At 29.4% G+C, this 15,753-nt stretch overlaps 1 protein-coding gene across 1 annotated transcript in view; it reads left to right on the top strand.

The window, feature by feature from the left end:
• Positions 1–2,780: 2,780 nt before the first annotated feature.
• Positions 2,781–15,753, top strand: part of Dhit (regulator of G protein signaling double hit) — a 108,063-nt gene continuing 95,090 nt past the window's right edge. The window contains exon 1 of the mRNA XM_075358951.1: positions 2,781–2,892. Coding sequence (XP_075215066.1) covers positions 2,813–2,892 — 80 coding nt within the window. The 5' untranslated portion in view covers positions 2,781–2,812. The remainder of the gene's footprint in view (positions 2,893–15,753) is intronic.

The following is a 15,753-nucleotide window of genomic DNA, read 5'->3' as shown; positions in this document are numbered from 1 at the left end:
ACCGTAAAACTTACGATTATTCTTCTCTAATAGAAAGCCGTGATTATCAGCAGTTTTCATAGAAATTCTTCTTCCTTCCCATAACCATCCTGCTAAAAAATTATATACGTACGATAGAGATTTTAATAATTTTGTTAAAATACATAGTTCAATACAAAAAAAATTAAAAAAAAAATTCCTGTCTTGCCGAGACTCAAAATAGTAATTCTTTCAATAACTATTTTATTGAAACTGACTATCAAATTATTTAAAAATAAAAATAAATAAAAATAATCAATAATCAACTTTACTAATCACTTAAACAAAAGGAAAAATGTCTGCTTGTAATATAGCCTGTGATACCAATCTTCTTATCTAGACTGACAACCCATTTAGCAAATAATTAGACTTCGTAAGAGTTACAATTTTTACAAACATTACAGTTGATGAACATATTTAGATCAATAAATTCTAATGATTTAGTTTTTTTTTAAATTAACGATCAGTTTTAAATCCATAATACAAATTATTATTTATCTTTTTTGTATAAAGACTGTTAAGTTAAAAGTTGGACGTTTGAAAAGAGCAATGAAATATCACACAAGAAAAGCTTAGGGAAAGTTAATTTTTGTATTTATTCAGGATTGTTGATAATGAATCAAATTTTGTATAAATATTAAAATTTTGTCGAAATTAATATGAAAAAAATTATCACCGAACTAAATTACTTTAGCGGTTCGCTTAGGAAATATTTAACCACTATATATCATTATTCAAAGGGTAGTAATTGAAACAATAATAATTATTGTTTGTAATAAAGGACAAAAATTGAAAAATTACTAAAACATTAAGCTCACTGCATGTATACTGATGTTACAATAAGATTATTCACAGGATATTTTAATTAATGTATTTTCAAATTAAAAAAAAATAATTTATAAAAATATCTAATATTTAATGATCTAAAAATTGTATGGATACGTAGTAGACATCGAGATGTTAGGTCTATAAGTTTACCTGATTATAAAATGATAACCTATTGTTTTATAATGGCTTGGCTAATGTATTGAAAATTCATTCAGATTCACTCACCTGATAACGCATGATCGAATAAAAACAATTTTTCCTCCCAAACTCCCTTGATTACCAGGATAAAGATACCCTAACGGATTTAGACTACATATATGAAATATTATATAGATTATTTTTTTTTTAATTTGTATATACACTATCCGTATCTCAGTTTTGCCTGTTTCATATCTCTTTCTCGAAAAGATGGAATTCAACTTGCTTAACATTTGTTTTATAAAATAACTGAAATTTAAACCGAGGCTATAACGATTTTATGTAACTGTTATTGTACTGCATGTTTCCAATTCATCGGGACACATTTTGCAGTCGATATAACTTAACTATTGTCGCTATTTACTTAAAAGAAGCAAAATTAACATAAAAAATTTCAAATAGCCGATCTGTTTTGCAATCGTCACGATATAAAAAATTGCAACTTAATGATACTAAGTTTTTTATGTCGCTTTGCCACAAACAAATACCATTCGACCGAAAAACTTTTAGAAAAAGTTGTTCAACGTTTTATAGGGCTTAAATGTATTATTATTCATTATATAAAGACATTCAAGCAATAAATGGTAAAAACGAAACAAGAGGGGCGATGCTACATCCATATCGTTTGAATTTCGTCTCCAAGCTAATTAAATACGTACCTAAAAAGCGTCTCCACCCTATGAAACATAATAAATCTTTCTTTTCTTTTATATTATAAATCCGCTTTCTACTAATTTACAAAGTATTTCTAAATAAGCTTTGACTTCTGATGTTGGACTCGCCTAGCGAGGTGATGTCAACCGTCGTAGTTCATGTGAGCAAAAACATTTCTTAATTCTTCGGACGAGTGAATGTCAACTAGAATATAGTTCACCCATTAATTCAGTTATTGAAGATATTCCTGTAGAATAAGTATATATTTCACGCAGTAGAGTACGGAGCGTACGTATGAAAAAGAGGAAAACTGATTATTTTCGAAAGAATGGGACGCCTAAGGCTCGGTTTTTAGTTGTATGGCATATACCTAATTAGCATTGGAAATAATCTGGGTGTACTTGAATATACTAATCTCTTCTTTTTATTAATTCTCTTCTTATTGACATGAACCGCTTGTGAAAAGTTACGGCATATATATAATTGGTGACGGCCAATATCGCCGCTACGTCATACGTAGACTCGTTAAATAATTACTGCGTAAAATTAGAGCCCGTTTTGTATTAATTTACCTCTGCTCTGTTATATAGTTATTTCCTGTATAGAAAACAATATAACATAAATTAATTTATATTAATTTGTATTAGGCTAATAGTAAATCGACTTAAGAAATTTATTAAAACCGGTTGTGCAGTTTAGGAATGACGTGTTAGTAGACAGCCTTTCAATTGCACAGTATACTGGCACGGGGGGAGGGACTGTATAAATTATCAGATTCCTGAATTTTATAAATTAAGAGATTATACTTTTTTAAAATATTTATTGCAGATAAATTTGATACCGTTAATACAGTTTAAACTTTCTACGTGTTTAATATTTCAATTTATCGTAGGTAGACCGACGAATAAAAGAAATATAATGGTATTCTTTTCTTGTAAACACTTTAAAATAATCACTAAAATGCGTTGTATTTGGTAGTTATTATGGAATGAAAATAATGATTATTATGAAAATAAAAAATATTTTTTCTCTATTTAAATAAAAGTAATAAGTGAAAAGTGATAAATGATAAATGAATTAAGTGAAGAACTGGAATGTGAAGACTACTGGCAAGATGCCCAGAGCTTACGCTCTTAAGGAAAAGGGACTGAAAATGCTCAATCGTTGGAAAGTAGTTGTACACTCCATTCGCAGGTCAGTGTTAAATTTCAAATGTTTCTGGCTTCTTACTGTTTCTATTTTTATTTACATTAAACTAACAGAAGTATATCTATCAACAGGCTGTGATCGCTCAAAATAAAGAATTTCATGTACAGTTAAATGATATTAACAATAACTGAAACAAGTCTTGCAAAAATTTTAATAATTTCTTTTTTCCAGTTGTTTACTATGTAGTGTAAATCGCTGTCATTATTTTAAGACCGATATATGGCAGATTTTATTATATTAATACGGCGAGTATAATGGGATCCACGAACATCGCTCATTAATAAATAATGTTTATTTAAACAATTATTTTTTTTCGGATTAAGGTGAAGTCAGTCTATACAGAAAGTAATTAAAATGTTTACTCTTAAATTAGATTTGAGTAATTGCACTAAAGTAAGTTACATTTTTTATCATTAAATATCATGCTAAAATGGACAACTCATGACTTCCTTGTTCGCCTATTAAATTACATTTACACTTTTTTTTTTTAAATGAAAAGTACGTGAAATTTTATTTCATTTAAAACTTCCGATATATTTTATTACTTTTTTTTTGTTGTTATTATTGAATTATTATTCATCGTAATGAAATACAGTAGAAATAATGTAAATGGACTGTTCAATATAAAAATAGGAAGAGAAAGTATTACGGAGATAGATTTTGTTATTTATTTATTTTGTTATAATTTTGTTATTTGGGAAGTAGAATTGCTAAAGATGGACAAAGCAGGAGCGATATAAAATGCCGAATAGCACAAGCGAAACGAGCCTTCAGTCATAAATATAATTTGCTTACATAAAAAATTAATTTAAAATTAGGAAAACAGTTTTGAAAGTATATGTTTGGAGTATGGCTTTTACATGGAAGTGAAACTTGCACGATCGAAGTACCTGAGAAGAAAAAAGATGAGAAGCTTTGGAAATGTGGTACTGTAGGAGAATGTTAAAAATCAGATGGGTGGATAAAGTGAAAAATGAAGAGGTGTTGCGGCAAATTGATGAAGAGACATTTGGAAAAATATAGTAAAAGAAGAGACAGACTTATAATCCACATATTAAGGCATCTTGGAATAGTCGCTTTAATATTGGAGGGACATGTAGATGGGAAAAAGCGCAGGTATGCAACGTTTGGATGTGTAAAACAAATTGTTAGGGATGTAGGGGTATACCGAAATGAAACGACTGGCGCTAGATAGGGAATCTTGGAGAGCTGCATCAAACCAGTCAAAAGACTGAAGACAAAAAAAATTTCATCTTAAAAATTTTTTTACAAAGGTTAATTATTATTAATAAATCAATATATTTAAATTAAAAAAAGGAGATGAAGTCTGATTCGAACCGATGTGCCTTTCCCTAAGATCGAAATATTTCAGTAATTAAAATTTTATTTGGCTATAACTGTGGAACCAATGAAAATAGGTACCACTTATGATATTGTTGAAAGCTCTCAATGAGGTCTTATCACTGCAGTTGAGAAAAAGTCCAAAATACAATTTTTTTTTGATTTTGTGTTTTTTTGGACACTTTTGGTTGAGTCAATTGCAGTCAAAAAGGGAAGTGCACACCTATTTGTTACAACTGTTCTAAATCCAAAATTTCAACATACGTCTAATCGTTTCTGAGTTATGCCGAGGTACGTACGTATGTACGTACAGACGTCACGCCAAAACTAATCAATATGGATTCATGGATGGTCAAAATGGATATTTCCGTTGAAATCTGGAAACCGGATTTTTTCGCGATCATAATACTTTCTTTACTTTGTTCAAGGAAGTAAAAAACTTGAATTAATTCTTCCATTATCAAACTTGAAGTTTTTAGAATGTATGAAACGTTTGTAAGGGTTTAATAATTTTAACAATGCTTATTTCCCTCATCTATGTGCGTTATTTTTGTTGTATTCTGATGTGTAGTAAATTATTCTATTTGTTGGAAATTATATATTTTTATTTATGTATACAAGGTTTTTTTTTAATCTCCGGGTTCACCGTTAGGCATTGCTTCAGAGGTTGAGATGAATGAGTTGTAGCGTGTGTAAATATGCCATGTCTGACCGGGATTCAAACTCGGGACCTCTGGATGAAAGGCCGAGACGCTACGACTCACGCCACGGAATGTATACCAGGTTACAAAGTAGCAAAAAACAGTAATCAGCTGATTTTTGAAGTCGAGAGTTTTACACGAGGTTTTATTATTATCAATACAGCAATTATGCTATCAATACAGTAGTTTTTATATAATCTGTATTTTAGAATTGTTAGTGAATTAAAAAAATTGCTTATGAAAACACTATTACGTTCGTACAAAATAATACTTTACTATATGTTATCATTCTTTTATTTCTATTTGATACTGAGTAAACAATGTGTTAATTTAAAAATATTATTCTTGATATGAGATTAATTTTTTAAACCATTGATAAATTTCACACAATATTTTTTATTGTTTACAGTCAACCATTACATAAATTTCCCTGGTGTATTTAATCTTTAATAAGTCTCTATAACTCATATTTTTTATGCTTTCTGTTTCTACAATTTTTTAAATTAGAAAAGTTTGTTTGTTGTATATATGCACAGAGGTTTTATAAAATTAAATTTTTTATTGCTTCAAGCTAAAAAGATTGTATCCAATTTTTTTGTATTCTTTGACTGGTTTGATGCAGCCCTCCAAGATTCCCTATCTGGTGCTAGTCGTTTCATTTCAATATACCTCCTACATCCTACATCCCTAACAATTTATTTTACATATTCCAAACGTTCTCTGCCTGCACAATCTTTCCCTTCTACCTGTCCCTCCAATATTAAAGCGATTATTCCAGGATGCCTTAATATGTGGCCTATAAGTCTGTCTCTTCTTTTAACTATATTTTTCTAAAAGATTCTTCATCAGTTTGTCGCAACACCTCTTCATTTGTTGCTTTATCCAACCATCTGATTTTTAACATTCTCCTATAGCCTCACATTTCAAAAGTTTCTAATCTTTTCTTCTCGGGTACTCCGATCTCCAAGTTTCACTTCCACATACAGTTAAGCTCCAAACATATACTTTCAAAAATATTTTCCTAATTTTAAATTAATTTTTGATGTAAGCAAATTATATTTCTGACTGAAGGCTCGTTTAGCTTGTGCTATTCGGCATTTTATATCGCTTCTGCTTCGTCCATCTTTAGTAATTTTATTTCCCAAATAACAAAATTCTTCTACCTCCATAATATTCTCTCTTCCTATTTTTATATTCGTGGTCCATCTACATTATTTCTACTACATCTCATTATTTTCGTTTTGTTCTTGTTTATTTTCATGCGGTAGTTCTTGCGTAGGACTTCAGCCATGCCGTTCATTGTTTTTTCTAATTTTTTTTACTCTCCGCTAGAATTACTACATCATCAGTAAATCGTAGCATCTTTACTTTTCACTCAGTACTGTTACTCAGGATCTAAATTGTTTTTTAACATCATTAACTGCTAGTTCTACGTAAAGATTAAAAAGTAACGGGGATAGGGAACATCCTTGTCAGACTCGCTTTCTTATTACGGCTTCTTTCTTATGTTCTTCCATAATTATTGTTGCTGTTTGGTACCTGTAAATATTAGGAATCATTTTTCTATCTCTGTATTTGAACCATAATTTTTTTTAAATGTTGAAGATTTTATTCCAGTCTACGTTATCGAATGACTTAGGTCTATAAATGCCAAGTATGTTGGTTTGTTTTTCTTTAATCTTCCTTCTACTATTAATCTAAGCGCTAAAATTGCTTCCCCTGTCCCTATATTTTTCCTGAAACCAAAGTGGTCTTCTCCTAACACTTCTTCCATTCTCCTCTCAATTATTCTGTACAGAATTCTAGTTAAGATTTTTGATGCATGACTAGTTAAGCTAACTGTCTTGTATTCTTCACATTTATCCGTTCCTGCTTTCTTTGGTATCATGGCTATAATACTCTATTTGAACTCTGACGGAACTTCCTCTTTATCATCAATATTACACACCAGTTAGTATAATCTATAAATTCTTCCTCACCTGCACTGCGCAGTAATTCTACAGGTATCCTGTCTATCCCAGGAGCCTTTCTGTTATTCAAATCTTTTAATGCTCTCTTAAATTCATATTTCAGTATTGTATCTCCCTTTTCATCCTCTTCGACCTCCTCTTCTTCCTCTATAACACCATTTTCTAATTCATTTCCTCCGTATAACTCTTCAATATATTCCACCTACGTATCGATCTTTCCTTTCGTATTATAAATCGGTGTACCATCTTTGTTTAACACATTATTAGATTTTAATTTATGTATCACAAAATTTTCCTTAACTTTCCTGTATGCTCCGTCTATTTTACCAATGATCATTTCTCTTTCCACTTATAATTACTTTTATTTAATCCATTCTTCTTTCGCTATTTTGCACTTTCTGTTTATAATATTTCTTAATTGTCGATAGGTCTTTTACTTTCTTCATCACTAGCATTCTTATATTTTCTATGTACATCAGCTGCAATATATCCTCTGATATCCAAGGTTTTCTACCAGTTCTCTTTGTTCCGCTTAAGTTCGCTTCTGCTGATTTAAGAATTTCCTTTTTAATATTCTTCCATTCTTTTTCTACATTTTCTACCGTACATTTTTTACTCAGACCTCTTACGACGTCCTCCTCAAAAATCTTCTTTACTTCCTCTTCCTCAAGGTTCTCTAAATTCCACCGATTCATCTGACACCTTTTCTTCAGGTTTTTAAACCCCAATCTACATTTCATTATCACTAAATTATGGTCGCTATCAATGTCTGCTCCAGGGTAAGCTTTGTAGTCGACGAGTTGATTTCTAAATCTTTGCTTAACCATGAACATTGCAGTACCACCTGGCTTTTTCCATGAGTATATTCTTCTATTACGATTTTTAAACTGGGTGTTGGCAATTACTAAATTATACTTCGTGCAAAACTCTATAAATCTGTCCCCTCTTTCGTTCCTTTTGCCTAGCTCATATTCGCCCACAATATTTCTTTCCTTGTCTTTTCCAATGCTTGCATTCCAATCTCCGACTGTTACTAAATATTCAAATTACTTTTAGAATTTATAATACATTTTCCAGTAATAACTAGAAAATATTTTTATTTTTCATAGTTACTTTTATATTATTCCTTTGTTATAAATGTTATATTCTGAAATTAAATACGTTGAAATCGTGTTGCCGTGTTACTCAAACAAAAGTAGTATACACTTTTTTTATTATTTATTTATTAAATTAGTGCAAAGCGGTGAAAATTCATTTTTTACAATTTGTGAAACTGTTGATATTTTAAAAACTGATAGAAAATTGTGTTATGCATAACTATGCATTACAGGTATTTTAAATATACTCACTAAAGGCACTTTTGATAATTGAATTATCAAGGCCGTTTATAAAAAACCTTATTAATTATTAATGAGACATGCTTTAAATGTCTGATCTTAAAAATAGCCGCCTATAGTCGCTACTTATTTATTTTTTTATTAATTATTAGTTTACTGCCCTAGATAAATATTTAAAGAACCAAAACAAAAATAGTTCTTTTTCTGTCTCTTTTAGCGGATATTATTTTGATGTAGTTGCTGGTTTTTTTTTTGTTATTCTACTAAAAATTTTAACTTTTTTAAAATTATTTGGTGTCCTTTTATTACTAATCGTAATAATTTGTAAAAAAAAAGAAAATATTACATTCAATTAAGAAATTTACATTTTATTTTATTTTATCATTCATAATTTTATTATGTCTAAAATTATCGATTAGTAATTAACTTTACGAACAATCAAGTTTTGCCGACCTTCTTAGCTGAGTAGGTAGCGTCTCGGCATTTTGTGTGGAGGCCCCAGCTTCGAATTTGGGTTAGATTTTTTTTCATGGATCTTTTGTCAATTTCATTGGGCTAATGACCATAGCTTTAGATGCCCGCTCTTTCATAAAAAAAAAAAAAAATCCATTTTCCAGATTTCTCATACTATCATATTAATTAATCGGAATTATTTATTAATGTACATAATTAAAGCAGTTAGTTTAAATTTGATTGGATTGGATTAATAATTTTGTCACAAAATTATCTTCTTTCTTGTTAGTCATTATTTTTAACACAGGAAACTATTTAAAAAAAATTATTATTAACAAATATAGAAAAATATATTAGAATATTTATTGTGTAGTATAAGAGGAGACTATTATAGATTGTGCCTGTTAAATTAATCTGTTTTAGGAAGTATTTTTATGTTGGTCTGTAATTCCAGAACGTTTGCACTGATTATTGTAAATGGGTATCAGAGAATTCATCTCATTCGTGCAAATTACAACGGGTACATAATGATTTGAAAAACCTAATAAAAACGGTGACGTATTTTTTCCAAAACGGCATTTGAATTTTTTCAAATGCACGAGTTCGGTATCTAGTGTAAATAGTTTAATAAATGTACGATAACCTGTTAACGGGATTGGTAGCAATATATTATCTGTGTGTGAAAAATATATTTCTAAAAGCTAATAAATGATATAATAGATATTTTCGTGGAAACTGCAATTATTAAACAAAAGGTTTTTAAATATCAATTAATTCATTATCAAAAAAATTTATCGTTGATAAAAAAAAAGTAGAAAATATTCAAAAATCGTTCACAAAAACTTATTTAAAATATAAAACAGGATAGTTATTTTGGTTTGTTTATCATTTATCATCATCAGTAGATAGATAAGGAATAAAAAAAAGGTGGTAATGAACGATGCAAAACATTATGATAATAATTAACTACTGAATATACAGTACGTAGGAAACACTTCAAAAGAGTTGTTTTTATATAATAAAAATAACTGTTGACAGAAGATGAAATATTTGTTTAGATAATCACTGTAGAAAGGGTAAAGTAAACTGGTAAACAGCCTGAACCAGTGAAACCTTCAAACTCGATTGGATAAATTGAGTTGGATGTTTCAGTAGTTCAGGTTGGTTTTTAAGCTAATTTACATTTTCAACTATGATAATTTAAAACGATATTTCAGTTTTTTAGACAGTTATATTAATTTTATCAATACGAGTACTATTAAAAAGTACTCTTTTTTAGTTATAAATATTGTTTATTGACCATTAGTTTTAGATTTTAAATAATTTTCTGTAACCTGTTTCTGAACGTTTTCTACTTTATTTCAGGAACAGTTTAATCATTAAAAAAAAAATGTAGTTTGAATGAAGAAAAGATGTGATATCCAAAATAAAATAAAATTTTATCTCTGGAATTCAAAAGAAAAATAAAATTAAAGATCGATAGTTGAGAAATATGTAAAAAAATACAACGAATCATAATCAAAATTAATTAGTATGAACTGATCTACTGGACTGAGCTATATGGGGCTAGGTATGTGACGATTAGAAAAACAAAACAGTTTAACATATTATTCAGTGACTTTTAAGCCGTTATAGCCATTTTTTGATTTGCAGAATTTAAAAAAAAAAAAATAGTTTGGATTTCTGCACCCTCTTTTTTCATTACGAATATTTTGCTTAATGTTTCAATAGATATGTTGACGTAAGGATAGTAAAAACCTACCGGGTTGGTCTAATGGTGTCTTCGTAAATAAGTGATTTTCGAAGTCCAGAATTCTACGATTCAAATCCTAGTAAAGGCAATTACTTTTATACGGATATGAATACTAGATCGTGGATACCGGTGTTCTTTGGTGGTTGGGTTTCAATTAACCACATATCTCAGAAATGGCCGACCTGAGATTGTACAAGACTACACTTCATTTACACTCATACATATCATCTTCATTCATTCTCTGAAGTAATCCTGACGTTGGTTCCGGAGGCTAAACAGAAAAAAAGTGGAGTAAAAATTGACTTCCATCACAAATATAATGGCTTTCCATTTTAAACGACTATCGATATATTTTCAGTATAATCGTATATATTTTTTAAACGGTTGATTATTTTTTAATTTTGTAGATGAATTTATTCTGATAGTATCAGTGTAATTTTGTTTTGGAGTAAATGCGTAGACATTAATATGCAGACTTATGTCGTCTTGAAATTCATAGGAATTTCACAAGAATTCAAGAAATTAGTGGGAAAAATTAGGATAAAAATTATAATACTTAATTCCACATTCTAGACAGTCTTAGCTTACGCTCGGCAGCAGTTTGTCTACATCGTTTCTGTACATCTTTTTTTTGCAATGTTATAAAATGTTTATCAAAATATTTCTCGCGTTTTGATTTCTTGCATTTTCTTGAGAGCAGTCTTATATCATATAGGCACCATTTTTGTACGGCTAAAGTTCTAAGTGAAAATAAAACCAAATATAAAATAAACTAAAGAGATTATGAAATTGACTTAAAAGTACCTATATATTAGAAAATGAAATAATGCTTTTTCTCATCCGTTTTCAAATTTTGATTTCGGCAATAAACTAAGGATAATTATGTTAGAAACATTCACCTGTCTTTAATTTGGAATCGACTTAGAAAGTAGAAATTAAGAGAATTTATAAAGTGTTATCTTTAGCTTTTTAGTGAAATATTTGAAGTCACTTTTATTACTTTTTTAAACTTTATTTAACAAATAAAGCGAGCCGATCGCGGCTCGTTTATCTCATCCGATCGTTTAGCCCAAGGGATTCCCGCATTTATCGTTACCTCATGTTTGTAAGAATAATACTAAAAGTAAAAATTAAAGTATTCAGCCTGAATGAAAAAGAAACTAAATTACAAAAGACAGAATAGTAGTAACTATGGAAACTAAGTATACATACGTTTGACGAGAAAATTCCAAAACCTATTTCAACTTCCATAGTATCAGAAATATAATAATGGATTAATTTCTTTTTCTTTAATAAATATCTTTAATTCACAACTTAACCTCCGAATGGAACTAGGGCCTTGATCTATGGCTAAAATCTTCCCTGCAATAACAGAAATGTATCCAGAAAATTTGAAAGCAATCGGTTGGCTGGATCTTGCGTGATGCGAGAACGAGCACAAACTTTCAGCTTTATATATAAGATTTATGAATTTAAAATTATTTAAGAAACCCCAAATTTTTTATTTCATATGGGTTCCTAATTTTAAAAAAATGTGAGACCTAAAAAATAATCTGTAGCTGAAAAAAAAGATGAATCGTTCAGAATGTCATATAACGTATTTTCTCTGTTATAGAAGGTCTAACAGTCGTACATAAATGCAGAAAGAGTAAGATATGATTTAGTAAAAGGTTTGAACACTTTGCAAAAGTTTTTGATGACTTTCCATCGGGTAGGAAGTACTGAATTCGTAAATTTTTATTCTTTATCACATTTTGTAACATATTCTGCAATCCGCACTTTTAGCTGAATAGGGTTATTTGTGAACGTTTAGGAAACGTAGTTTTAAGCAAACGCATTTAATATAAATTTAATTTTACGTATTTGTTAATTCGTATTCTTTTACTAATCGTTTTCATTTTGAATTTATAACCTTCAGCCGAAAAAGGAATGTTGCTTGCTCTGTCTAGTAACAATAAAATTAAGAAGAAGATATGTTTTCGAATAATTGTCATAAAATAACCTTTTCATTCCTAGAATACTAATGTAACATATCTGCTAGTAATATTTAGTTCCTTGTTTTGTCGTGGGATGCTGTTTAAGATAATTTAATTTTATACCGTAATAGGTAGCCTATGTCTTTTCTTAACAAATTACTGTTTTGTAAAAAACACTCACGCGCTCGCGCGCGCTTTCACTATTTATGAGTGAGTAAATTAAAGATTACAAAGTTACCAGTCTGTCAAACCTACTACCAGCTATGCATATGTAATAGTGTTAGATTTATATACATGGAGTTTTAAAATCATTATTAAGTATTTAAATTATTTATAAATATTTTGATTGTAATTAATATATATATATTAATATATATATATATATATACTTTTTTTTACACTCGGTTCGGTTTTAAGTTGCTTTCCGGGTATAATTCTTTATATATATATATATATATATATATATATATATACATACACACGTGCAAATCAAATTGTGGTTTTTACATTACTGTAAATATATACTTATTAAGGTATGACCCGATCCCGTAGTTCTAAATATTTTAATTTTCTCTTAAGATAGTAATAACGATGAATCATTGTAAACCATTAAAAGATCCATTCTTAAAAGACTAATTTTCTATAATGAAATTATCAAATTAAATATCATCTGAAATATTTATTTTTTTTAAATACTAATTTACTGTAAAATGTTTTAATTGTTAAAAAGGCTTAGTAAAATTTAGTTATAAAATAAATAATAAAACAATTCATAATTTTTATATTGTTAATGCAGTACCTTAGTAACGTATTTTTTGTTTAAAAATTCAGTCTGCGATGGAGGGGGTTTGTGTGTGGTAGGGAGGGCGGGAGGTTCCTACCTCAAAAAATAAAAAAAAATAAAAGAATATTCATAGTAGAGAATTTGTAAGCTTTATTGAATCTAAATGTTAGTAAAAACACAGAAAATTACTTTTGGAAGAAGACGGTTATGATTAATTATAAAAATTATTTGCATTAATTTATTAAATTATTTTGAATTTCTTCCATTCCTTTACAATAACATAAATTTCAGCTCTATAAAAGGAAAAACAGATAAGTATACATCGATTACAATAGTTAAAGATCTGTGTAGTATTTAAAAGTAATAATAAAATTAAGTATTTGTTTATTTAAGCATCCTCTTTTAAATCATCGTAAATACTAAAATGTTTTGCTATGCTCCTAAAGGAGAAAGGAACTGGTCAATTCTTTACACCTCTTGACCGCAGACAATTTATCTAATCGTGCTAGTTCTTTACATATCAAACGTTGGTAATATGTATAGGTGGGTAATTTTACATCATTTGGACACAGTATTTATAGATGACAATTTAAAATAAAAGGAGAAAAGATGAAGAAGAATTCTAATTATTACCAAATAGAAGCCTAGAATGGGACAAGAAAGTAGCTAGCATAGCGCAAAGATATGTGCTTTAAAAACTTATTTGGATTTGCATAGAAATAATAAATGGAATTTTCTCAAGAGTACTGTGCTATTCATGTAGCATTGTAGAAATTAACAGCGAAGGCTTCCTGCATTATTGTTGCCATCAAAGCGAATTTATTTGACACCGACATAGTATTGATAATTGTATCCTACTCTCTGTTTAATGTAGCCAATGTAAATAGTCCATAGTTAATTCCTAGCAAGTCTTGATTTATTTGCTTACTGTCCACAGTATATCTTCATTGCCATCAATATTTATTACGGTTTTATCAAATCTTTACTATTAGGCAATATAACTAACTCTACTGTTCAACATATCAGGCTTCATTTATTCATAAGTACCTGTCCAGTCTTTCTTATTCCAGTAATGAAGAATTGTTTACCTTGGTGTATGAGTCATCCTTGACTTGCTCATTGATATCACGTAAAAATAAACCCAAAAAATTGATATTGCGAGTTCGGGATTGTGAAGTGGATTAGGCGATAGCTTCCGACTAGACTATTGATTAGCTTCCCTTGCCTTTGAACGGAAGCTTTTATGGGGGTGACCGTTATCATACAGAAAAATATGACGCGTAGGTTTTGAATTTTTTCTAGTGAGCAAACTGAATGTTTCCATTCCATACTGTGACGTTTGGATTCCAGTTCAAAATGACTAAGCTAAGCAAACTAAAAATGTATTAATCCGGATTTTTGTGATTTTGAGTAGACTGACTTGGAATCTCCTTTAAACATGACTTCCAGTAATTCAACTTATCATGAATAATTAGTCAGTTTCGGTAGTAGCGCTACAAATTTCAGTAATTTGCTGAGCGTCAGTCGAAACTTCCAATTTTGGTAATACACGTTTATAGTAATATATATTTTACCGTACTATTTTAACATGCGCGAGTGAATTTTGGCCGGTTTTACATTTCACAGAATAGAAATCTTATCATAGCATGCTCTTTTCCCGCGGTATATGCCTCAAGGGGAGCCGACATTTTGCAAAAACACAGGATATAATAATAAAAATTCTTTTTGAATAGCTGATAATTTCAGGGATGACAACTTGAACATAAGTCAGTACAAACAACTTAATTTATTAAATAGCTTTTCCGCCGTCGTCATTTGTCTCTTTAATTATAGAACGACCCTCGTAGCGTCCAACACGTTACTAAGTTTTATGCTACAATTGACATCGTACCGTTAACAGTACATGCTATAAAAATGTTAACATATTTGTCTTGTTTATAGCAAATATCTTGTTACCCACAAGTTGTTTATGAAGATTAAAATGTTGCAAAAATTTTCTAATAGCAATGTAAGAGGATATCTCAAAACATTAACATTATCATTGTTCGCCACGTTCATTCATCCTTTAGCTATTAAATGCCGTCGTTTTCGTGAAAAATATTACCCGTATTGTTTGTACACATAACATTTTTTAGTTAAACTATGATGAAATCTGTGAATGTTAAAAAAATTGAATCTAAAGAAACGAAATGAAACGAAGATGTCGTGGTATAATTAATAGAATTGTTTAGAGAAACCTGTATCTGTTCGGAATATGAAGTCAGGAATAAAAAAACAAAATACAAGGATTGAAATCGGTAGAAAATTGGGACAAATGACGCTAAAGCTGAAAAGAAAATGCTGTGTTTGATAGGAAGATTTCAAAGAGAAGCTAAGAAACTTATGATGGACCTGATAAGAAAAGATTTATAATAAAAGTTGTTTGGATACAATATGCTATTATTCATCAAAGATAAAACTATTCAACGCCATTCCCGGTAAACTGGTTTGAACGGATGAAAGTTAGCAAGAATTTAATCGCATGAGAAATA

Source organism: Lycorma delicatula, chromosome 3 (assembly GCF_047948215.1).
Source record: "Lycorma delicatula isolate Av1 chromosome 3, ASM4794821v1, whole genome shotgun sequence".
Taxonomy (NCBI): Eukaryota; Metazoa; Arthropoda; class Insecta; order Hemiptera; family Fulgoridae; genus Lycorma; species Lycorma delicatula.
This window is presented reverse-complemented; position numbering and strand designations above follow the sequence as displayed.